Here is a 26,473-nt window from a genome sequence, read left to right as displayed (position 1 = left end):
TTCCTGGGATGAGAAGCGGTGGAGGCCATCCCTGCAGAGCCAGGAGCAGGACCATGGCATATTTTGTCCCCATTAACCTTTGCTGGACCCTGGGGGTGTGAAGAGGGCAGGTGAGGAATCTGGAGGTGATGGGAAGAGTTGTGCTGTGACAACGGGGAAGGGAGACTGGATCCAGCATGGTCCATGGGGCGACTGGAGCTCAGCAAGGACGGGGGCTCTCGGCAAGGTGGGAGCTGGGGGCAGGCTGGAGCTGCGCAGAAAGGAGGCAGAGGGGCTAAAAAGTATTTTGTGCCGAATAATTCCTCTCTGAGGCCACAGGAACACGTCAAAAGCAAACACGTCAAAGGTGCTCACGAGCGTTTCTGAAGTGGATTTAACGGGGAAGGGTGTTACAGAAAAACCCAGGGAGAAATGAATCATTTCTGCTTTCAGAGGTACATTTGAATAGTTGAAAATAAGGTTGAGGATATAAGATAAGAAAAACAAAATACTGAATAGCTGCTCTCTAAATAAGCCCTGTCTGTTCTGTGCAAAAATAGTGTACGCGGATGGAATGAAGAAGGGGGGGGATGCGACCCAAGTGATGCCGGCTCCGCTCTCCTCTCCAGCAGGCGCTTCCCTGGGCAACCTGAATGTTCTTCTCATGCCAGGGGGGTTTATGTGACATAAGACCTATAAGCCTGAATGATAAAGAACAGCTTCTATAAATCATTTTGCTCTGCAGATTTAAAAGTTTCAAGAAGCTAATGTCGGTTAGTACACAAAGTATTACTGGCCACATTTGATTTTGCCAGCATATCTTGCTTTCCAATATGCCTTTTAATATGATAGTCTGGATGATTTGTTTTTTCCTGTTACTTTCAAGGATGCAGCATTTATCATTCTTGTATTACTGGAATTTAAGTTTCTCACAGCAGTAGCTGCAAATCTCTGCTTCAAAGTATTTTTGTGTAATTATGTTTCAGTTTTATATGTGGGTTTTATCTGTGAACCTCTAAGGGTTTTTAATGAGAAATCCACAGACAAGACATGCCTGTGGGCATTTGTGTGGCCCCTATTACCATGGTTGCTGAGAAATCCTTTCAAACGTGTTATTCCTAGAATGACCTGGAGCGGTCTTTCCCTTGGGAGAAACTGAGGCAGAGCAGGGGTCACTCTCTTTCTGGGCGAGGATTTAAATCTGCTTCTCCTGCCGCCGCCACCACCGCTCGTCCCCATCTCTGAACCTCTCTGCAGAGGTGCCCACTCCACGGGAGAAGCCACCTCGGTGGCCGCATGAAGCCTGGACTTCCCTCTTCCCTGCTGGTCCCTTCCAAACCTTTTGTTGTCCATCCTGCAATTTCCCGTGGAGACTAAACCCAGGGAAACGCCGGAGCGACGCCAGCTTTGAAATGCTGATTCCAAATTTTGGTGAGAAAGTCCCAGCTGCCTGCCAGGCATGGCGCAGGGGCGCTGATGAATTACCCAGCCCTTTCTGTGCGGTTGTTAAAAAGCTCTTAACTGCGGGGGATTCGGCTTGAAAAGGTTTAACCGGGAGAAAACCTGCTCACAACAATAGATGCGCTGATAGCATGAACCAGGGGATTTTCTTTAGGTGCTCTTCGGTTTCCCTTCGCCCTCCTCTCCATAAGGAAATGTTATTTAATTACCTGTTTCTTTGCAAATCGCTGCTGTTCATCTGCCCATTTCCGACTTTCTCCTAAACTTTAGTTGGGTGGTTTTGAAAATGGGAAGGACGGGGACGAGAGTGCTGATGCAGAAGTTTTTATCAACTCATGTATTTTTAAAATACGAGATGTTATCTGGATAAATGGTGCCGCGGAGCAACCTTGCTGTAACCTTGCACGGTCCCCCCCAGCCAAATTTGCACCGTTTGTGCCAGTTCAGAGCTCTAGATCCCTGCGGCACACATTAAATTGGTCCAAAGCCTGAACCTCCAAGGCAGGACCGGCAGCTCCGATGTCAGGATGAGGAGAAAAGCATCCTCAAAGATGCACGTTCAGCTGAGCCCCAGCATAGCTGGAATCTTTATGTCCGTAATCCTGCTTTGCAGCCCAGGAGGCAGCATTTCTGATCGATATTGTGAGAGTCCCACGTCCAGCCAGGGGTGCACGGCGTAAATATCTGGGTATGCCCTGTAGCCACTCGCTTTTTATTGCATTGGTTTTTTTCCTGCTTATCTAACTATAATTTCCAAATGAAATGTGCTCTGGTTTTATACTGAGAAGCTGTTTGTAAGGAAAATCACCAAAAAGCCTTGGAGAGAGACTGAACTCTGGCTTTAATGAGGCGAAACTGGGCAGTGGCTGGAGTGGAAGGGGAAGGAGAGGGATGAAATCGCTGAGGTTCTGGCTTGGGACGGCGTGAGCACAGGAAAGCAGGGTCCTTGCATTTATTAACTATCATCGACGCAGCTACAGTCAGAAAAGATGCAAAATCCGTATAATCACCACGGCTAAATTTGCAGTCATCCTTAGAAAGAGCAATGAAAGCTCCATGAAAAATTTTACTAATGCTTATTTACAGCTCGAAAGGTATGCTGTCACTGATTTGGTGGTTTATGAACACAGTAAACGTGGAAATAGGAAAGAAATAAATACACCTGATTTTAAATGCTTGGGAAATATTACTTTTTTTTTTTTTTTTTAGAAACCTGTAATGTGGGGTTTAGAGGCAGTGAGGGGCTTTTTTCCAGGCTCCTCGTTTCCTGCTTCATGCATTTTTCAGTGTATCGCATTCATTGCATAATGCTGGCCAAGAACTCCAAGTAAAATGAAAGGAGAGTGAGCGATTGGAGCAGTTCGGTGCAGCCATTTTTGATGTCTCAGTGGTTTTAAACTATATGTGAATGCTTCTTGAACCCCAAATACCCTGTGGCCTGACTGGTCTCTATTTTCGAAGTAATTTACGTACACATTACAGCGGTTCCCACAAGTCACACTGGACTTAATGGGCTGACAGTATTTCCATGATAAACCCTGGGGGTTTATAGAGCGGCCATAAAAATTCACTCCAGGGAGAAACTTGGCATGCCACATCCTCCACCAGAAGCTATCTTTTTCTGCCTGAAATCAGGTATAAATCAGTTCAGCTGCTGCAACTTACAGAAGCTACAAAAAAAAAAGTTCAGTGTTTTCATATGCTTTTTGGTCCTCTGAAACTCCGAAATACCATAGTTTAAATATAGGTAGTGGCTGTTCATTGCTTTGCAAGAACCTGCCCATGCTAAAGAGTTCCCCATTTCAAAGGTAAGGAATTTCTGAAGGACTGGGAAAAACTTTTAAACTCCTAGAAATGCTGAAATATACCTTTTGTAAGAGACAACTGTTGCTTTTGTAGCAGTGAAACAACTGATGCTAATTATGTCTGTCAATTCCAGTAGGACAGAGAGTGTGAAACACAGAGAGCAGCTGTAACACCTCACATCTGTCCCAAAATACCATAATTTTCTTATTTTTAATGTGGGTTCCGTGAGAGATTTTAATACTGCTCTTCCGTAGTTATTCGGAGAAAGGCAGAGAAGGACACTAGAGTATGTTTTTGACTCTTCTTAAGAAAAAGAGACAAACCTTGGGTGTCCCATGTTTAACTGGCGTGACTGCCAGAAGTAATTCTGAGAGCCTGTTAGACCATTAGCAATTTTACTTTTCAAATTAATAAATTGACTGGGGAAGTGCGTGGCTGTTACAATCTAGGCAGGATGCTGTTGACACAACATGGGAATATTTTATCAAAAATTAATCATATCAACATTGCTCTCAATCTGTGGGAAATAGGAATTTAAAATAAAAACAAATGCATTTATGTAAACTGTTCTCTAAAATAGACTACTTATGCCTATTTACATAATGAATCCATCACTTACCACCCTCAGGAGATTAGATAATTAAGCACTGAACAACTTATATTTATTCATGTACTTTCAAGAATGAATGAATTATCCCTTTCTGCACAAACTAAATGTTCTCCCTCTGATTAGTAACAGGAGGGCAGTGATGGGATTTTATGATGGGAAGTGTGTTGCTTGTTTTCTTTAAAAAAAAAAAAAAGAAAAGAAATTGATCTTTAGAATAGAGTACATAAAGAAGCTGTGTTTGGTTAAAAGTCAATATAAATGATTTTTAGCAAATTCATTAGCTGTGTGAATGTGCTTGATACAAATTCATATGGGAAAGCTGGGCTTCTTGAATGTGTATGATTTTTTTGACAGAATTTGTGTATAATTTAGATAAATATTTAAGCAGCTGATTGAACAGAGTTTGCCTCTCCAGGTGTAGACATTTCCAGTGCAGGTGGCTGTATTGGAGTTACTCACCTGGAGTTCCTCTATAGTCAGGGTGAGGAATTGGCCTTCCCTGGGAGCGAATCACCCCATCCTGGGACATGGCCAGCCAGGGCCCCACGTGGGCTCTGGAGGGGATTGAGACACCAACTCAGAGGTAGTACCATCCTCCAGATCTCTGAAGTTCCAGAGATATGAATCCATGCTCACAGAGCTGGGCAAGAAACGTCCTTGGTTGCTCTCAAACCCAACTGCTGGAACCAACACTCATCCTCCCCCGGGGGCATTTCGTCACTCTTCCAGGGGGCTCAGGACAATATGCAGGTATTTCATAGGAGCAAGGACAGCTTTCTCTGCATGTGAAGTCCTAATCCCTCTTAGTTAGAAGCTGGACCAGACTCTGATGTGAGATTATTTTTTCCCCTTCAAGTTAAGCTTTGTTTTAGTCTGCATATTCTCATTATCTAAATAATCAACTATTTTGAGCATCCTGATCTAGTGAAAGATGTCTCTGCCCATGGCAGGGCCTTGGACTAGATGATCTTTGAAGGTGTCTTCCAACGCAAACCGTTCTGTGATATGTCAGTGATAGTGTATTATGGACACAGTTGCTGAAGAAAAGTGAAAGGCATCGTAATATGTAATTGTTTCAATAGCTGCTTTTCTCTTACATTTAATCTAAAAGTCATGGCCACACAGACTGGAAGAGTTGTTCAACTTGACAGGGATGAGAGACAGGGTCCTGTCCTCTGGCACCACACCAGAGCTGAATATCGCTGGTGATTTGCACACGTTTATTCTGAATTCCATGACAGAACAGGTTTTAGCTTCAAGTGCAAGGTTGGGACCTACCTCGGGGAGTCATAGCCTGTGGCCTTCAAGAGTAATGACAGAAGAGGGCTTGAGGTACTAAATTCTTTCATACTGCTAGAAATATGATTATGCCTTTTTATGACTTAGAAAACAGCATTACTAATTTAGTAGAGAATTTACAATAAAATACTTCCTGAAGTAGCATGCCCAAGGTCCTGAGGATTTATAAATTACATTAAGAACTTGAATTATTGCAGTTACAAAATAAAGCTGAGATATGAACATTTCTACTTAGTTTTAGAAATCGTTTTATTATTCACATTAATTAAGCTTGCAAGCCTTAGAGGAATGCTGAATTGTGGTACCTCTTTTTGAGGGAAACCAGACTCCTAAAATGTCCCACAAAGGCCAGCGGGGGATGACACCAAAGGTGGCCAGAGGCAGAGCCAGCTCTTGATGGTGTTCTTCACAGGTCATAAAGCTAGAAGCCTCATCCCGATCACCTGCTCTGAACTGATGCAGGAGCTGTAGGAATTCTCTGGGTTAATTAATTGTGAACAACTTTAATCATGTTCATTAACAGGTCTAATGTTGTTAATTAATAACATAAACATTTTTAGTAGCATGACTGGCTTTCCTGTAACTGTAAGTTGGTGCTCAGAAAGTGGACTTTTCTTTTGGGGCTGGGTGATGGATAGTCCTTTCACCTGACTCTGGACAGGTGAGAAGACGGCAAATATGTCTAGGTAAGACTGGCTCGTTGGACCTTAATAAGCAGCAAAATGTGATAGCATGGTAACGTTTCTTCTGGAGATAGTCCTGGAAACAGCTGGTGTGACAAGTTTGCAAAGGCATGCAAACCCGGAGTGATTGGTGTACTAAGGTTTTTATTAATTCATTTATTTGGTCTATAGAGTAGGGTAGAAACTAAATCATGCTAATACAAGTAATTGATAAGCACATTATGCAGTGCTTTACAGATCCAGACCCACAGTGAACTGCCCTTCATTTCTTTAATCTCTCTCTGCAGTGAGTAATTAGATGACCATCTCTCTTCCCAGGGTCTCCCAAACAGTATCACCAGAGTCACTCTTGGCTGGCCAAATCTCATGTTCTATTCCATGTTTATAAATACATCTCACATATAACACGGTCATTTTAAAGTCCATTAGCTGCAGTTGGCTCAGATTTAAGAGGGTCTTAAATTTCTCTCCCCTCTCTATGCAAAATCAAATACATCTCATCAAAATTACTGGGGGGAAAAAAAAGAATTATAAAATGTGTATCCTGTTTTTTCCTCTGATCCATTAATTGTTTTGATTTTCTTGATTCAGTTAGCTCCTCACCTTAAAACGTATTCAGCTAGAGAAGACTCTTTTTATCTATTGAAACACATGCTAAAATCAGCATTGACCTTCATGCTGCAGTATTGGGCCACAAGGCAATAAACAGATTTTACTAATGCAATGCAGTGCCTAAACACAGCTGCAGGACTCAGGGAATTGAGTGGAGGGTAAAGTTTTCATCCCCTTAAATCAATCCTGACTTGAACCACTGCTGGAGAAACAGGATGTATTTAGGGCTGCGTTACCCATGCTTCCGTTCACAAACAAAAGGTCTCTTTGCTCAGGAGCGTTAAATTTGGGGCAAGAATCTGTGCTTGAGACTCTCTTTGAAAGTCATCCTCCCATTGCTTCACACAAGGCTACGTTTTACTTCATTGTCTCCTCACTGAGAGCAAGTTACAGGATTAAAAAAGCATCGCCTTGTCCCCTAAGCAGAATCTAAGCAATAGGGTCAGTTGCTCCATATTCTGTTTTAGCAAGGCAAGATATCCATGAACAAATGTAGCGATGATTAAAGGTGGCAACAATGTATTAAAAAGTATATTTTCTTTAGATTTAAGGGAAAAGATCTAATTAACAATATTAAGCACTTTTTAAAGTGTGAAATCTGTTTCTGTATGTAGTGTAGCATGAGCAAAGGCAGGCAGGCAACCGACATTTACTATGTAAATTATCTCCACGCAGTGCTAAATCAATGAGGTTTTCTCCATAGATGCTCATTCTGGGTTGCTCCTTATAATGACCTCAATTATACACGTCTTCATTGTGAAATTATGATTGCCTTTGGCGGGCTGCAAATGACAGCAGAGAAAAAGATTTCCCTGATAAAACAGCACAACAAGTAATACCTGCTGGCATTAGCATGCACAGCTTGCAAAGGTGCAGTGCAGCTCCAGCTTAGCACCTTAAGAAATAAAATTGGAGCAGAGGAGGGGCCGAGGAAAATGTTCGACAGTATCTTGACATTTTTAACAAGAAAAGGAATTAGTAAGGCTTCATGTTCTCAAATGTGTCGCTGTAGGACCTGGGATTGCAAGAAATTTAACATAAGAACATCAGAATGGCTACACCCAGGTCACCAAAGGTCCACAGTGCTTCGCAGCCTCTCTTGGACGGAACATAATAGCGGAGAGAAAAGGTGGGAGAGACAGGACAGAGCGACGCTTCCCCTCAGTAAGCACCTCTCTTGGTGCCGACCACTGGCATGCAGGGAGTGATCCCTCACCCTCATGAGCAGGGGAGGAAGGTCTGAGGATGGCACTGCCCTAATTCCGGGAGCGAGAAAAATTCCACAGTTTTCAGGCGTTATGCTGCTGCCATCACCAGAGTTTGCAATGTCCTGGCTACCTTTTAGTGAGCTTGACTTTGTTCTACATTTGGTGCAGTACCCAGTGAAATATTACTCCTGGGCCTCTGATATGCAAAGACAGGGTTACACCCATTCCTTCCTAAAGGTGGTTATTACAAAGGCTTTACACCTGTCTTGAACCGTTAAAAGTTGAGTCAAAAATGATAGCATCTCATTCTCTGATGATAGCATCTCTCTCTGATGGCAGAGTACTTGGCAGGAACCTTTTTTTTTTCATTTCCAGCTGGAATAGACTGAGGACTTGCTTCAACTGAAATCCCAGAGAAGACTACCAGGTTTGACATGACTTGATAAATATCATCAGCTAGGACTGATACTAGCTGAATCTATTGAATATAGAAAGCTGTTTTGCATGCATCATCCTGCAGAATTTCCAAATGAACATAAAATTGCTTGATTTTAGGACCAAATTCCATTCCGACCTGTATTCTGCAAGTGAGCGTGCTTTGAACATTACCCATTTGTTCTGTTCAGTTTTATATGCGTGGTAAAAATCCTTTTATCTCTTAAAGGTTTTTAAAAAGAAAATGAACAGTGTTCAATACTTAATCTAGAGGTTCTACACAAAATCATTATGGTGACTTGAATAATTTGTACACATAATCCAACTAGCATCAAGTGTGTCTGAGCTCTATAATTTAAGTACAAAATTCTGAGTTTTTTTTAAAAGATTTTTAAAAGGACCAGCCCTTGCATCCTCTTGGGGGATCTCTGTTTCTTCCCCAATATACCTGATTATGTAATGAAATCTTTTCTAATGATAACGATAAAGCAATGACTAATAATCCTGTATTAGTAGAAAAGCTTTTAGATGTTAATAATATGCCCTCAAACATACTCCATAGAAATACTCAGAAAAGGAGTGTGTTTGTATTGTTAAAGTGGTCTGTACTAATTACACGCTTTAACTTAAAAAGTCATCTCTTAGCCTGATAAGTTTCATCCGGGAATGGCAGCTGTGCAAGGTGTCTTCTTAATTAAAAGTTAATGTATTTTTCATTAGTGTGCTGCTTAAATGTAAAACCAAAGCCTCTTTAGGTATCATTTGGAAGATGGGCAGGGAGCCTTAAATTTCACTGCAACAAAACACTCAAAAAATGTTGCTGAAGAGGGAGCTGATGGGAGCCCAGCGTGAGCCAGGGAACTCAAGGCAGTGCGAGAAACAGCAGAGGGAATTAAGGAAAACAGCAGTGAGATGGAAAAACAATTCTCTCATAAATGAATGACCCTCTATTTCATTTCTCTTCAAGAAAAGATGTCCTCATTAGCCCTACTCCATGCTACAAATTATTGTAATTATCAGTTCTTTATCCTGTCAAGTGCAGTCCGCATATTTTATTCATAAAAAGGAGCTCTCTTTTATGGGGGAAGTGACGACGCGCTCGGGCGCTGGGATGAGGGTGGTGGGATGGGGCGTGGCCCCCCCCGTGGGCGCTGTCCCTGGTGCTGAACTGCTGCAGCTCCCACCTCCTTCCTCCAGCAGGTACCGAGGGCGACGTCGTTTAAGGATGGATTATCTATTCCGGGCTTTGCCACTGACCTGCTCAGTGACCTTGGGTGGGTAATGTTCTCCTTCCCAATCTACTTCCATCTCCCCACTTGTATTCTAAGGTTTCATGCGCAGAAACTGCTTGATGGTCTGTGTCAGGCGCTCTTCTCATTCGATGCCTGTGGGAGCCACCGCAACCCAAATAACAGTAGTAAGTTGATCAAACATTCCTATTTTGGATCAACCATATATCAAAACTGTAGCTACCATTTCTTTTCAACAGCTTGTGCTCTTTCTAAAACAGCATAATAAGTGGGAGAGTGGCTAACCACTCTCAGACGCAAAAGCAATGCTGTATTGATCTTTGCAGACTTAAGTCAGCCTCAGATCTACAGTGGTGAATACAATTTGTGGCACATTCAATTAACTTCTTGCTTAGGTGGAAGAAGCAGGAAGAGAAGGGATGCAGAGCTGTTTGGGTACTGCTGCACAAGCAAGTTTTGTACTAAGTGTTCACAATCAGTTGCTAGACCTGAGTGAGTCCTTCCAGGCTTCCCAAGGCTACTGAAATGGACTGAATATTTTAGTGAACAGATCTAACAGATTTACTACTCAAGAGATGTCGAAGCAATTTTTCCATTAGAGGGTATGAAGAGATGGAAAATGATGCTTGCAAAAGTAGATTTTTTATTTCTATTCCCTGCATTTCCATAATGTAAGCCCCATAAAAGAGTGCAAGATTTTCCCACCAAAGCTGTTAACTTTTAAGGCAAAATCACATCTTAAGCTGTGAACTGACATGATAAAACGAGTCTTTGGATTCACTGAAAGTCAGCACTTCTTCAGAGGACTGAAAGAAAGGCATAGAATCATTTAGATTGGAAGAGACATTTAAGATCATCGAGTCCAACCATAACCTAGCACTGCGAAGTCCACCAGTAACCCATGTCCCTCAGGACCTCATCTACATGTCTTTTAAATGCCTCCAGAGATGGTGACTCAACCACTTCCCTGGGCAGTCTGTTCCAATATTTGATAACCCTTTCAGTGAAGAATTTTTTCCTAATATCCAGTCTAAACCTCCCCTGGTGCAACTTGAGGCTGTTTCCTCTTGTCCTATCACCTGTTACTTGTGAGAAGAGACCAACCCCCACCTTGCTACAACCTCCTTTCAGGTAGTTGTAGAGAACAATACAAGTGCATGTAGCATTTAGATCTTACCAACACAAATACACTGTAAGTGATAGGCAGATCTTGCACGGGTCCTAATGACAGAGTTGAGAAGCAAACAAGCAGGATGAAGAGTAATTTTGCCAGCCGATGGGAGGGAGCAGCCTGACCCCATATGTCATTTTATAGTGTTGGAACTGCTTGAAGTGTTTTTTCCCAAAGCATATGGCTTTGGGTGAGGCAGCGTTGATCTCTCTGATCCCTGTTTTACCATGGTTAATGCCAGTGGAGGCGTTGGGCATGAGGAAAGAGGGGCCTTGTGACCAGGAAAGCGTGATTCATTCCCGAGTCCGAGTTACTGAGTTGGCTGAAGCAATGTAACACCAAAGTGCTGTGAACATTCCCCGTTCATCTCAATGGGCCATTACCTTGAAAGACCAGTTTTCAGCATTTATATGTAATATAGTTTCAAGGCTTTCTTATTGCAGAGCCTGTGAAGGAGAGTAAGCAAAAACCATCATGTGAATGGTAAAATTGTGAATGCAGCAGCTTTGACAATGTGGCCTGATTGCTCTATTGCTGGCTCAGTGCTGCTGAAATGCTTAATAATGACAATCTGCACTCACGGTAATTCTGGTATCAAATGTCTTGCCTATTTGTGTGGCCACACGTGGTAAAATAAGCAGACACATCTTGTGAGCACTGGCCAGAAGGAAATGTTGTGACGTTGGTGTGGTTTCAGAAGGATGTTGGTGTGGTTTTCAGTAAGGCTTGCTGCCTCAGGTGTTTCTTTTGTGTGCTACATGTAAGTAAAAATAAGTGACTTTTTTAATTTAATAAAATATAAGAAATATTCTCACTCCTTGGATATAAGAACATCTATATCTTAGATGGCATATGTGGCTGCATTTGGTAAAGGAGTTTTCATGCTCGGTAACTTCCTGATATTTGGGCAATTTAAAAATGGGTTTATTTATATTTCAGTGACAACATTTGTGCCTTAATTCTGCTTCAAGGAAAGAACCTGACTCATTCCTGTGCCTTTTCAAAGGACCTTGGCAGGAGTTCCCTAGAGAAACAAACACAGACGGTCTCAAGCAGGAAAACCCTTGTTCGTCCTTCTGTTGTTGACTGCTCTGTAGACAACTATTGCTGCCAGGCTTGCCAGAGGTCCCATCCTAGAGTCCTAACGCCACAACTACTGCTAGGTGCCTCAGGAAAATGATACAGGAAGTAAGATATGGGCAGATTCAATTGCTATGTCTCTTACTTAGCTTTATTGTTCGGGGGTTTTTTGCAACATAGATATCCATCTCCATGCCAAAATCCTTCAAAGTTATTCCTGGAGCAGGGAAGAAGGAAGGCAAAGCAGGGAGAAGGGGAACAGCTTCCCTTCGTAGTATTCAATATTATTCCTGTTGTGTTGCCTTTTGCAGAGGTAGTTCGGCTGAGCCTGCCAGAGGACCAGAAGGTCAGCGTGACCACCATCACAGTTGGCCTGAGCACTGTTCTGACATGCAGCATCCATGGGGCACTGCGGCCCCCCATCATCTGGAAACGCAACGGTGTCATCCTCAACTTCCTTGACTTGGAGGATATCAATGTAAGTGCTGAACTAGTCTTGTCATTTTCTTTTTAGGGCATTGAATATGACTTCATTTAACAGATTATGGTTTTAAGGGAACAAGTTTTATCTCATTATTATGGAAAACTGGAAGCTGGCACGATATTTCGTTTTTATGTGAATATGTCTCAGGAATAAAAGCAAAACAACGTATATGCAGCTGAGAGCAGGGGTACTTGGAATGTGTTATTATGCAATTAAAACTCAGTACTGTAATAACCCAGCACTTACGTAGCACTGCGACTTCGTCCTTTGTTGCCCAAGTGGTTTGGTGCAACCTGTGGTCCATGGCCAGCAGCCCAGGCAACCCAGGACTCTAGCAGCTCTACAGACCATTAACTCCTCAGGGATCTCATTCCCACTACAAAGAAACAGGTTCATCAAGAGCATGAAACAATACATTTATGGTTGGCAATAAAAATCTCTCCTCTATCTAAATCAAATATGTTTTTATCTCGGTTCCTCCCGTTTCACTTGCCTTTCAGGTAATTCTTGTCTCCTCATCTGCTATTTCTGAGGACTGGGTTAAAACAGGGGATTTTTCAGCAGGGTGTGGCAATACCCTCGCAAGAAGGAAGATGAATCTCTCTTAATTCACAGTACTGGTCTGATGTGCGAGTCATAGTTTGTAGTAAAGACAATACCTGAATAATGGTATAAACTTACTCATTTATTAATAACATTTAATTACGGAGAGAGTGGAAAGTAGTGTACAAAAACTATGGTCTGTACTTCATTTCTCTTTGCATTAAAGTACACAGTAAATCAGGTTTTATTTTAATTACACTACAGCAAGAGTTGATTTATATTTTTGTTCAGCTCTTGTTAATTTGATAACCACTCAGTTCAGAGTTGTTACAGTCAATACTGTAACTCCCTAAATTGTTGTGTATCCAGGATTGCTGAAATGTGAAAAATCTTTGTTTTACTCTTCTGCATTAATACATGAAAATTACAGCACACAGGACAGAAACATGCACTGCAACTCAGTACGTTATATGTTGACTTTATTTGTTAACTCTACCTTAGCAGAAAAATTGTGTGCACTATGTATAGGTGATTACTGTGTGCACAACCTTTGTAATTATAACCATCTAAACATTCTTTTTTTTTTTTTTTTTTTTCATCAAAGCAAGTATTACCCTTTTAAAATGCATTTCTTGTCACCGTTTGGAGCATGACATTGAAATGCAACATGAAACCAGCACAGCTCCCACCTCAGGATTGGCACAGGACCATACAGGAACCGTAATGAGGATGCTCAGGATTGCACAGCCAGCCCGAAGCCGGTGTACCTGATCATATTTCTTATAGACATCCGTCAGTGCCAGGATTAGAATAATGACCTTCAGGTCACTGGCACTAAAAATGCATGGAAACCTGCCAAGCTGCGGTGCAGAAAGTCAGGCATTCCCTGCTGTAGTTGGAGTGTGGCAGGGTGAGCCATGCAGGTGGTTGACCTGGCAGCTTACTGCCTGTACTGCCTTGTGCAAATATTCTTCAGAACATATCTATTCCTTGACACAGATTAAGTTTAGTAAAGATTACACACGCTACCAGTCTGCTTAGTTTAATCTGTAGTGAGCAAATTCAGCAGCTTTGTGTGATCAGAGTCTAGGAAGAGCCTTTTCTTTTGTCCATTCTATTCACTAGATAGGTCTGAGACGATGTGTTTTTAGGCTCAATTTTGTTGCTGGGTTCCAGGACTGAGCTGGTGTTAGAGGCAAGGTACAGCTGGTCTGAAAACTTATTTCCATACACTCTGGAGGATCGAGAGCGGTGTTAGAACTTTTTGGCCAAAAATAATTAAAATTCCAGTTATTTATCTTACCTTTATGAAATTTTGGTTATGATCACATTAATCTGTAAAAATTAGAAGTTTATGTGTCTGAATTGGACACAAAATGACAGTCCAGGAATTTGACTACAAGCACATCCTTGAAGAATAGATAGCATGTGGCGCTGAGGCTTCATTTGCAACTCCTACTATTTTAAATAGAATTTTGAAGAGTAAATTTTCAGGCTGAAATGCCAGTTCTTCCCTATTTTAGCACTGGCCCTAGTGGATTTCTAGTTTACTTATAAGTAATTCTCATTGGTTATTAAATGTTAAGAGGACGAGTTATATCCTACCACATAAGCTGACCGGTTCCTGAATGATTCAACCCCCCCTAGGACAGTACCATGCAAGACAAATTGCAATACACAGAAAAAAAAAAAAAATCACTTTTTGATCTGTTTGAACTAGTATATCACCCAAAATTATATCAAAGAAGAGCTCTGAGATTCTTACAAGGAGGAAAAACAGGATTTATGCCTCAATTTTAATGTTTCATGTGTCAGTTTATGACCTCTATCACCTCATCATATAACACCTGCTACTGGTGCACATCAACTTTTTTTTCTTTAATAAACACCTCCAGACCTTTTTCATCTTTAATTAAACTGTGATGATTTTATTTTCCATATATATCATTGCCATTTGTATTCTGGTCTGGTTACTTGAGGTGACACAATTTGGGGATTACCTTCTTTTATTTTCCCTCTTCTGCTGTGGACAGTCTGTAGGACTCTTGAGCTCAGTTGTGTCCCCTCTCTGGCTACTGAGGACAGGCACCTGCGTGTCTGAAGCCCTTGTTCATAGGAGGGGTGAAGAGATGGTCCTTCAGCTGATAAATCCAGGCTTTTTATTTAGATTAATCACAAGTTTAAAAAGTCCTGGATTGGTGGGGGATGAGCCCCGTTCATCTGCAGCGTGAACATGCCTGTCTTTGGGGTTGATACTGACGTGTAGCGTGGAAGTAGCTTCAACATTGACTTTGAGGTTTGCAACGTGAAAATAGGTGCAGCCATGCACGATCGTGGCACGGGTGAGGGTGAGTGGCAGCAGCCGGTTCAAAGCTTCTGCCTCTTGTGGGTACAGAAACTCACATTAAACAATAATCTATTTAAAGGCATTGACAGCAGGAAAGTAAAGGCAGTGTGCTTCTTAATATACTTGAAGTCAGTTAATTAAATTACTTCAGTTTTCTTTTAGTATGCCTCAAGCAGAAACTCGATTGCATTTCTGCTTTTCACAATAAGGTTAGCAATTTGGCTAATTGGAAGTGCAACAGGAGATTAATTGTACCTTTTTAACTTCAAGAAAATCCTCCCTGCTCCTGGCACAGTGGTAATCACATACAAACCTACAGGATATTCGCACACTTGGACAAATCCTCATATTATATTTCAATTAAATTCTTTCTCTTCTAAATGCTAATTCGGGAAATCAGATGAAAATAGAAGCCCAATTCTGGAAAAAACAGAATCCTTCCAACAAGGTGTGAGAGCAGCACGGGAGAGGCACAGCTGAAAAGTCCTTCGTGGCTTTATTCTCTCCAGGTTCTTGAAAAATGTGATATGAGAAGATTGACTGTGTTCCTGATTAATACTAGAAGTGACAAATATGGTCAACAAAAACCTAGATAACCCTAAATTTGTGCAGAACTGAAAGGTTGAAGATTACTATAAAGCCTGGTTGTTTAAGTGCATTACTTCAATCTTTTTTATGTGATATCTTGATTGGCAACAAAATATTAATAACTTTTCATTGCTCTTTTAATCAGAAGCTTTCATAAGCAACATAATAATTTGTCTTGTCCTGTCCGTGAAGAACTCTGTTAATGAGTTGTCACATAGCCGTTGCAAAAGAGCCATCTTAATGGTACATGTAATTAAACCATTTTTCTTGCAAACATTTAAGATTCCTTTTAGCATAAAAATATTATTTATCCATAAATTACGTATCCACATTATTTATCCATTAGAAGTCCCTTTGCAGCTATACTTTAAAAAAAGCCACATCAACTTTTCCCATGCAGAAAATAACTATAATGTAGCTGAAACTGATAAGATTGTGATAGCTATAAATTGATTTCTGACTACAAATAGTGAAGTGGTTAAAATGTGTCATCTTTCAAAATAATAGACTTTTGTCCCCTAGACAAGCAGTATGTTTTCCCGAATATGTGATTATGAAAGCATTCCTCAATTTGAAAATATAATAAACTCCTCGTGGAGTCAAATATATTTATACACTATTTATAGGATATTGTTTCACGTGCTTTGACATTATCTCCAGAGAAACATACGTACATTTATAAACAAAATTTATAAACAAAAGTTTATCCTCCATCAGCATGGTGAAAGCATACGCAAACAACACAGAAGAGAATATTATCATAAGAAAACAAATATTATGGAATACAGGTAGATAAGAATTTGGTGAATTACCAAGTGTAATGCAGGTAGCTATGACATAAATTCATGAGTGTCTTTCATTATTCATTTCATATTAATCTGTACACTTTAACTCAAATCTATGTGAGATATTGGTTCAAAAATAAGCTTTTCATTACACATCATTGAACTACAGGTTTCTTCATTTCTGCTGATGCAGAAGGGGATTAAAGGCACGGGAGGGAGAGTGCTCTGCAGCTACTTTATGACTTGTCGGTCTCCTTGTTTGATGAAAAATCAATACTTGCCCTTAAAAAGTTCTCCCACGAGTTAACAAAATGCAGTATGTCATCTGTGTATTACTGTCACTTGTGTGTACCAATCAGCTCATCTTGCACAAAGTACCTGGAGAAATGTCTGGTAAGAAGTCCACGTGCCAAATTCTCAAAGAAGTCTTGAATGTTCCTGTCCAAAAGACCCCCTTCAGCAGCTTCATGCGTTTTTAGTTTTGTATTGTAGCGTTGAGATGTCACGCAGGCTGAAAGGCAGGTGGGTTGAAGATCAGACAAGTCCAGGGTTGAGGGGAGAAGCTGTTCAGCATGAGGGCAAAGTCTCTGGTTCGGGAAATGGCTGAGGAGCATCTGATGGGAGCAGAACAGCGCGTTCCCATATGTCTCTTCTGTCATTGCCTCCTGTCAGGGGAAGGAAACTTGGTTGGAGAGACCTCTCCTCTCACCTTCAGCCCTTCTTGCCTTTGGTAAGGCCATGTGAAGAAAGTCTGGGTTTTGCTGCTGGAGTTCCTGTCATCAGGACTCCAGAGGCACCTGAGATATGGAGGCTGAGCTCGGAGGTGTAAGTCCTGGCTTAGAGGAAAAGGAGGGATTCTCTTCTCCAAAAAGGTTTTCCTCCTCCCCATACAAATCTGTGTGTGTTACTCAGATGAATCCAAGCCTGCCTCCATCTCTGTCCACCAAACCTCTGCCAGGTCCACGGTGCAAAGAGCATGTGGAGGTGGCAGGAGTCAATCTGGGGGGCACAGACCACCTCCTAAATTGTCGATTACTCATATTCCACATCTACCTGTGCACCCAGGAAGGTTCACCTCCCTGTATATCTCATGGCTCTAACAAGATCTGAGCCTCTTCCTTGAATACACGTTTCATGCACGTTCATTTAGACGTCCGTCTTTCCATGTATAATATTTGAAACCCAAAGCAAGTGGCCAACCTTTAAAGTGCAAGTCGCTTGGATTAGATTTCTCATTAAAACAGGCTGTATGAAGGCGATATATTCCTGTTGATGTTTTTAATGTAGTTTCACTGTTAAATAATAAAAAGACCATGTGTGAATAACCCCACTTAATACCCTGCTAATAGAAATTGGGCTGTTAAAATGATCAAACCCTGTGTCATCCCAGATGCTGCAGTAATACAGCGATAGGAGTAAATTACAGGAAGTTATGTGTTTAAAGCCAAGTTTTTTCTCTTTCAAATCAAAGTTTGAGAAATTGCATGGTGCTTAGAGTATCTTAGGTCTTTGCAGGCTCTAAAATAGAGGTTAAGTGAAAAATTAACGCATACAATATTTTCAGAATATATGTATGTAATCTCTCACTTTGCCATAATGAAGATCACAGAACTTGTATCCACTTGTGCCTTCAGTGTAATAGCTCATTTTTGGGTCACAGACCAAAGTTTGTGGGTGATTATTGCAAATGCAGAAATACCTTCATGGAGACAATAGAGTTGTTCATCTGGCCCTGAATATCGGGTGGAGTTTAAGGCTTTACCTTCCTAAACATCCTGGTTTGGGGGAAGAAGATGTTACTCTTAGCAGCCTGGGGTGGTTTTGTTTTGCTTGCATTTTCTGGAGATGTATACCTCCCTGTAGATGAATTGCATGCACTCTGTCTGGGTGTTATAACAGAAAAGCAGAATTAGAAATACAGTGTGAATCTTCTAAAAATGAGCAAGGAGAAAGGAGTGAGCCCGTCTGCTGTGAATTATTAAGGTAACTAGACTTGGCATGCTTAAAAAATTGCATTAGAAAAAAAATTTGAGAATCAGATGAATTAGGACTCTCTGAAATCAGTTGTACTCTCCCATATGTGCTGTGACTGTTGGAAATGATAATTGAATTACAGACCAAAATCCACGAATCCCGGTTATCTGCCTCTGTACTGTAGGGAGAAAGTTGGAGTTTATGAATATAATTTCCTCCCAGGATTGGTACTTTACCTGTTCAGTCTTTGCATTTTTCTGAAAAATCCAGTAGATCCAATTATATAGAACCATTTTACTAAATCCCTGGTATGCTGATTCCTCCCCTCCAACAGCTCTAGCAGGATGACCTACCATTGATTTTCCTTGTTGTATTGTCTCTGAGTTTCTCAGGATGTAAAAGTCATCCATTTTTATCTGTATTATAATTGCACAACTATCTAAAAAGTTCATTTCCATATGTTCAAGTCAAGAACTTTTTTGGCTCACCAGCAAAGTCTTAAGTTGTGCTAAATTCTTTGAGCAGAAAGACAAGAAAAGATAAATTAATACCCCATCAGACTGTGTTTGCAATAGTTTTCTGGCATTTGCTTAAGGCTGAATTTTTCTCCATGTAAATTACTAAAGTGATAGCATGTGTAAAACCAAGAACAAATAACATTAATGAAGCATAAGTTCTCAGCTTGTCTCTGGAAATGAATTATTAAAAGCACCAAAGAAAGTGATTTAAGAGCCCATGACTAATTTAGTTTTTATTATTTTTATATGAATCACTCATGAATCTATTGTAAAAAAGATCAGAGACATTTGATTAGTGAGGAGAAATCATTTTCAAAGTGATAGCCATTGTTGTAGATTTTGCATAATAATAATCTCATTAAACGCTTGGGTACATTTTGTTTTAAGATCCCGTAAACATCATCAGAGAGAGGTTTCTGGGACTCTGAGGATCAGGCAAGCTTTTTTAGCATGAACTAGTTCATACATTTTCGTTGCCTGCTGGTTACTATGAAATTGTGATGGCGTTTCTCTTCGTCTAGTGGAAAACCAGTGACACCAGCTAGCCCCAGTGCCGGGAGTGGCTTTGTCAGTGGGCGCTGAAACCACATGGGGAAGGCTCCCAGCTTCCCTGGGCTTGGCAGAAAGGGCTGAAAGGGAAGGGTTTAAAAGGGAAGTGAATTATTATTATTATTATTATTATTATTATTATTATTATTATTATTATTATTATTATTATTATTATTATTATTATTATTATTATTATTTAGAAAGAAATCACAGCAACCGGTTTCTAAGAGAAGAAACCACTGGGGGAGGTCCGTTCCCTCTGTCATTACTTCTGCTATGAACAATTTTCAGTCAGCATGGTGAGGGGGTATCGACCATCGTTGGGACTCACCCCAGTGTGTATTAGGAGCATTCAGTATCTAACTGAGGTCGTTTAAAATCACTGTGTAGGTTTAAAGTCGGATGGGCCGCCCGGGGAGTGTGTACCCCACCGTCCTGTACTGCGGCGTGGTGTGTGCCTGCATTTGCCGATAGCTGGAGAGAGGGGGAGATCGTCTGGTTTTGTGTCACTGGGACTTGTTTTTCCGATTCTTCTTCCTATTTATAGCTATACAGCAAGGGTTTTTTTTTTTCTCAAGTAACTGCAAGCTATCCTAAAAAATAATAAGCCTGAACCTACTCTTTCCTAATTCCCCTTCAAACTTCCTGGCAAACAAAATCTAGACAAAAATTTAGCGGGTCTTAAATATGTTTCTGTTCTGGAACAACCCCAGGATGTGTTAGAAAGTTTCATGAAGAAGCATCTGAAAGGGGTAAAAAAAGCGGGCGGCCGGTGCCCCCGCACCCTGCGGCGTCGCCCCGGCTTAACGTGGGTTAAGGGGACGCTGGCTGCGTCCCTGGGGGTCAGAGCAGGAGATTTGTGGCGTTACAGTCACATATTGGATTTCACTTGAGACAGAATGGGAACAAGATTTACAAGCAATATGCAATGTTTTACACATTTCTAAGCGCGGTGTCTCCAAGCCGTGGCAGATTGCATGAGCAGGGAATGCATTAGAAGGGAGGAATGGGATAAATAAATATGAAAAATCCTCTGTTTGGAGAGACCGATGCCTTGGGTAATCAGTAGTGATGGAAAGGAAATACAATACAAAAAAAAGTACATATCCATTTTCTAGGATCTGCTTTGTTATTTTTTGGAATTGACTGAGTGCAGTAGTAACTTTTTTATTTTATTTTTTAGATTACTGAGCTGTTGTCAATTTAAAATGCAGGGTGGTGCATTTTTTTAATCTTGAGAAGTTAAAACTTAATCAATCCTTTATTTGAAGGGTAACTGCAAGACATAAAAGAAGCTCACGAAGGGCAGAGAACTTTTTATTTGAAAAAGGGAGAGAAAACATGAGACAAACTGCCGGAAAAGTCAATTTATCATCTGCCACTAGTCGACCTTATCAATTATGAGAAATTAGAAGCATAGCTTCCTGAATTTTTTTTTTTTTTTTTACCAGAACCTGTAAGATTGTTTTGTAATGAAATTCATAAAATAGAGGTGATGAACACCGTATCCTTATCTGGCCGCTTTGATGCAAGGCTCATCACTTTGTGGGGTTAGAATGGTTTCTGCCTTTTGTTCAGACATTTTCATCACCTCTGTTTCTTCCTCTTCACAAGAAAATTCACCTTCCCTGGTCAAGGAGGAAAACTATGTCCCAGGAGTTACTTTTTTGCCTTTCTCCTGCTTGTCTATCCTTTTTCATGGGATGATACATAAAAATGCCTTTTCAGTCCGTGTCGGGCATTGCTGGGGTTAGGAGTGGGCAGTCCCAGCTCTGGGGCGACGCAGCACTCGCTGCAGCTCCTGGACAGCCCTGAGATACTCTGCTTTAAAGGTGGGATACTTTTAGGGAGAAAAGAATTAAGTTACATCATTCTTATAGGTGTTTATGGTTCCCTTTGACTGCTTTCAGGCTCCTGGTGACTTGGAAACCTGGCTTTGCAAGCAAAAGCCATCTGAAAGACGTCAAAGCACATGAAACGTTTCCTCTGCCTTTTTCCAGCGTGAATTCTTCCCGTTCCCTCTGCCCACCCCATCCTCTCCCCTGCCAGTTCTCCCAGCAAGCTTATGCATGTGTGTTTGGATGGAAGGATGGAGCTCAGGTTCTGACCTCCATAAATACGTTTTGTGCCAAACAGTTTCTGAGAGCTTTTATTCAAAGAGCTCCCCACTTGCCTGATAGGCGTTTTTGAGGGGCAAGGAGGTCCTTATTGGCCTGCAGTTCCAACTCAGCTTGTTAAAATTGTACGCAGCGCTACGGTGCTGCACCCTGTCGAGGACCAGCAAACCAAACCAGCAGCTGAGCTCTCTGTCAGCATTAACTGGCATCCCGGTTAATGCAGTGGCAAGAGATGGACCTGAGCAGCTCCTAAAAGCTCCCAGTGGCAGAGCGGTATGGAGGGGTGGGGGAAAGGAGGTTCAGTGAGGTGGGGGTCGGTCTCTTCTTCCAAGGAACAGGCAATAGGACAAGAGGAACCAGCCTCCAGTTGCACCAGGGGGGGGTTTAGATTGAGTATTAGGAAAAATTTCTTCACCAAAAGGGTTATCAAACATTGGAACAGGCTGCCCAGGGATGTGGCTGAGTCACCATCCCTGGAGGCATTTAAAAGACAGGCAGACGTGGAGCTGAGGGACATGGCTTTTAGTGCTGTTTTTGTCAGTGTTAGGTTAATGGTTAGACTCGGTGATGTTAAAGGTCTCTTCCAACCAAACCGATTCTATGAAATAGCCCAGATACCGGGGCTGCCCACTGCTGCGGGACTCCTGGCTGGGCTGAGTGTAAGACATGGAGTTAGAGGCTGTTAAGGAATCAAAGACTTATCATTTCCTAATGCTCTAGGGCTTAGGTTTTTACAGTACTTCCAAATATACCCTTATAAAATATACACAGAAAGTGCCTGTGCATAAGAATGCATGCATATATATAAAATGTAACTGTGAAATCCTAATGTACTAATTATATCCACAGGAAAACATAAGGAGAAACCATGAGCTGCAATAAATAAACACACGGAAAGAGTCATTAATTTGTTAGAGAATTCACTATTATTTTTGTAGCAACAAAAGGTTCAGTATTGAACCTAAATTTCATACTCACTTTTTTCTTCCCACATCTAATATTGGTCATTCTTAATAATGTTGTACTCTTCTGTGAATTGACTCTGTGTGTGCAAGTTCTAATACAGGGCAGATAATTTCCTTCTGTGCCTGACATAAATGATACGGCGTTAAGCTAAATCATATTTGATAACCTTCTTTAAGTGCTAGAAGTCAGAAAATAGTTTTTAAAAGTCATAAACCATGCTTTTACCGATATAGGCTTCTCTTTACAAGAAAAATGCATTTGGAGAGGAAGAGAATAATACTATAATCTTGCATCAGTTTGTTTTTGCAAGGGTCTTTACTTATATTAATACATTTGTATGCATTGGAAAAAACAGATCGTCCATAAAAAGACAATTACAGAGCACAAACCAAGCATTCATAACATTTTTCTGAGATATCTTAAAGGAAGCAACATACTTAAACCAGAAAAGGTTTTATTGTCCTGTTTTTCCACACTCCTTATAAATCATTTCATAAAAGTAGCCATCCTGCTTTTATTGATCTAAACTCAATTTGAGTTGCTTTGGGATTAACTTTAAAAACTGATATTAAGTGCCCTCCACTGCAAGCTTTTTCTCTATCTCATGCAGATATCATTTGAACAGGGTTGATGTCTTTTCTGTTTGCAGTTACTCATGCATCTTTGCTTTCCGGCAGGAAAGATCTAACTGAACAGAAAACAGACAAATGCTTGAAATGGGATTTTTTGAGTAGATATTTGTAAAAATGTATTGGGTAGTTTAACCAGCTTATCCCATAGTGTAGATGCCAAATCTGCTGGACACCCAAGGTGTCAATGATATCTGAGATGCTTTTGATGTCGACAATGAATTTCAGGAACCTCTATAGATTTATTCTTTATAACCGTCCGTACATTTACCCGTTGGGGCAGCACGTGCCATAGGGTAGCAGACAGCAGAACCAGGGTGGTTATGTTTGTCCCCTCTCAGGTCAAGGTCTGTGCTTTGGGAAGGGTTCTTATGCTGCCTGCAAACTCTGTATTTCTCGGTGCTTGCTCTCAGTCTGCCTTGTAACATGTTTAAAAACCAGGCACGTTCCCAAACTTCCCTTCCCCTCTGCCAGTGCTGGCTTGCCACTGAGAGGAGAGACATGAAGATGTTTCTCTCGTGCCAGACAGAATTTACTGGAGAAGATTCAAGAGCCAACAGAAGTAGCACCAGATCTGTCCTATACTGCAAGAGATGGGCTACTTTTGTACTTTTCTTTAAGCATGCCAGCTGGCATTGCAAGTCTGCCTCAGGATCACAGCTTCCTTCAAAAAATGTTCGCAGTGTCATGGCTGGAAAGGAGAGCTTCAAACTGTAAAGCAGGTGCACCCTGAAGAGGCAGAAAATGAGAGATATAAGGAGCCTCAAATGGTTTTGGTTTAGAAAGCAGCCCATATGATGATCAAACAACTTTTGCTTGTCATTTTGAGCACCTGGCAGGGGATTTGGCAGTAACGGCATGGATGAGGATGGTTCCTTGTAGTGTTTGACCTGCTATGGGTGCAGCAGGGAAAGGGAGCGGCGTCAGCACCCCTGTGCACGGGTTCCCTTTCTCCATCACAAAGAAATTGGGACCCAAGTTCTTGACTCTCAACCAACAGAGCAAATTTGCTCTGCATATTTTATGCCATCCACCCTGGTAGGTTCCATCAAGTCATGGTGGAAGACGCTGGCTGTGAGTTCTCACCTCCTGACCACACTACAGTGCCGCACTTCGATTTCTCTCCTGGCGGCCGTGCTGGACAAGGGTGGCAGCTGGCACAACGTTGTGTAGGAGCCTCCCCTTGGCTGCAGGCCGGCTTTCCACCTACATATTGGAAGTTTCCAAAAGAGCCCTTGGGTTTTCACGACCAAAACCACTCCTCAACACTCACACAGTTGTGCTGGGTTCATGCCACCCTGATTCTAAGCTGAATTTTACCATACTTTTGCAGTGAAATTCTACAGAGTTTAGTTTAGCGTGCTTCACACATGTAGCTAATTAAAGATAAATCGTTCTTTAACCTCATGAAGTGTTTTTTAAATGTATCCTTCTGGGTTTGCACAGAAGTACAAACGTTCTGGAGCTGCAGAAGTCGGAACGTTAATGGAGTAACAAGAGAAGCTGCTTCGTATACCCATCAGTGCTGTCATTCTGTTAACTATAATTTGAAATAAATTCCTAAGCAGGGCACTTGTACAATGTCTTCAAGTGCCAAAAACTCTGTACTGACTCATATTCTCCCCATCTATAATCAAAAATTGAAGTAATGCAAGAGCAGATCTAGGAAGATGAAGGGGATAAAGAAAGATGCTTGTCAAGCAGTTACAGATCAAAACAAGTTTGTTTGAGAAAATGCTTTTTGTCATCTTCGTTGTCTCCTGCCTGGTATATTGTCTGAGATAAGTGACAAACAGTTTCAGTTCTTTCTCATCAAGTCTCAAGGTTACAGTGCATTTTCTAAGAACCAGCATAGATAAAGGAAACCTTAAGCCACCGAGAAGTTAGCATTTTATGCATCTGAGGTTAACGGGTTGATACTAAATGCCCCCATAAATTAAACAGCTGGAAATTGCCATCTTTTGTATGTTCCAAGAGCACCTTGTTAGCAACCAGCACAAAAGTTCATGTTCTCAGATGAGTTACTTTGCCTTACTCTTAAATTGCCGCTCATTTTCTCCCTGCGTGTTGATTTATGAACTTTAAAACTTACTGTTCAATATTCAAGCTGTGTTCCCAAGCTGCGATGCTATCAAGACCATGGAACGGGTAGTCTCCCTTCATGTGGTGTTTAAAATATTTTTACCAAATAATAAGGCACCTTTCCTGTCTTTTGTTACATACAGGATTTTGGAGAAGACGATTCCCTCTACATCACCAAGGTAACAACTATTCACATGGGCAATTACACCTGTCATGCCTACGGCTATGAAGAGCTGTATCAGACCCACATCCTTCAGGTGAATGGTTAGTAAATGGCACGTATGACAATCCATGAAAACCTTCCTGTAAGCAAAGTTGCGTGTTAATCTCATGCATACAGAGACGTGAAAAGCCACGCACCAAATTGCCTGTGTACGAGAGCGAATGCAGCTCGGGGTTTGCTCACTCGTGCTATCACACAGGCAATCAAAAAGAAAGGTACCAAGGGGGGATGTGTATAATTACCTGGGCTTCAGCAGGTATCCTAACTGTAAAACAAGCTGTCGATAACATTTCCATAGAGTTAAGAGCAGTCTTTCAAAGCATCTCATAGACTAATGACTACTTTTGTCAACAGAAGTGTTGCTCCGATAATTTCTTCGTTCAGAAAATCATTTCTGTTGCGTGAAATAGCTCAGGATATTTAAATAAATACAGCACAGTGTTTCCAAAACGAGCTGTCTAACTCCCAGCTATATATCAGATTATTATGTTGTTGTAGTCGGCTTGGTTCACTGAGGGCTATTTACATTGGCTGAAGATATGGCCCACTGGGTTGCAAAATGAGGGCAAACCATTTTACAGGTGAGAGAACCACATGGGCCATATTCCAGCATCATCATTCACCTCCGTCCCCTGGACCACATTTGCACCTGGTGGAACTTATATTCAGGCGTTTGCTATCTTTCTTCTGACCTCAAACTCAGTCAGTCGGATTTAGTTTAAAATTGCATTAGCTTAAACTGGTGGTTCATCGAGGGACCAGCCCATGGATTATCCACCTCCTCAGCAGCAAAATCATTGTCCAACTTTAAACCCATATTTACACGTGCTAATATGACCGTTAGTATCTCCAGGATAGGAGATAGGGTAACCCATTTCTGACTATGGCTAGATTTTGACGTACTCTGGCATGAAAGTATTAAGTTCTACAGGAAAATTCAGTAACTTTATTACAGGGGATGTATTATAAGGAAACTTAATATTTAGTTCTTTCTCTAGATGTGTGTGAACCTCTACAAAGGAGAGCTTTCAACTGGTAAGAGCAGATAGCTACACACAGGTTAATAGAGAGAGT

General features: G+C 41.3%; 1 protein-coding gene across 9 annotated transcripts in view; it reads left to right on the top strand.

Annotated features, from left to right (window-relative positions):
- FSTL4 (follistatin like 4) overlaps window positions 1-26,473 on the top strand; it is a 243,570-nt gene that overhangs the window by 188,772 nt on the left and 28,325 nt on the right. For all 9 annotated transcript variants that reach the window (XM_074604096.1, XM_074604093.1, XM_074604095.1 and 6 more), the window contains 2 exons: window positions 11,906-12,072; window positions 25,320-25,440. In XM_074604096.1, the coding sequence (XP_074460197.1) occupies window positions 11,906-12,072; window positions 25,320-25,440 (288 nt within the window). The remainder of the gene's footprint in view (window positions 1-11,905; window positions 12,073-25,319; window positions 25,441-26,473) is intronic.

This window comes from Larus michahellis, chromosome 11 (genome assembly GCF_964199755.1).
Source record: "Larus michahellis chromosome 11, bLarMic1.1, whole genome shotgun sequence".
In the NCBI taxonomy this organism is placed as follows: Eukaryota; Metazoa; Chordata; class Aves; order Charadriiformes; family Laridae; genus Larus; species Larus michahellis.
Note: the sequence above shows the minus strand (reverse complement) of the source record. Positions and strands in the feature narration are given on the sequence as shown.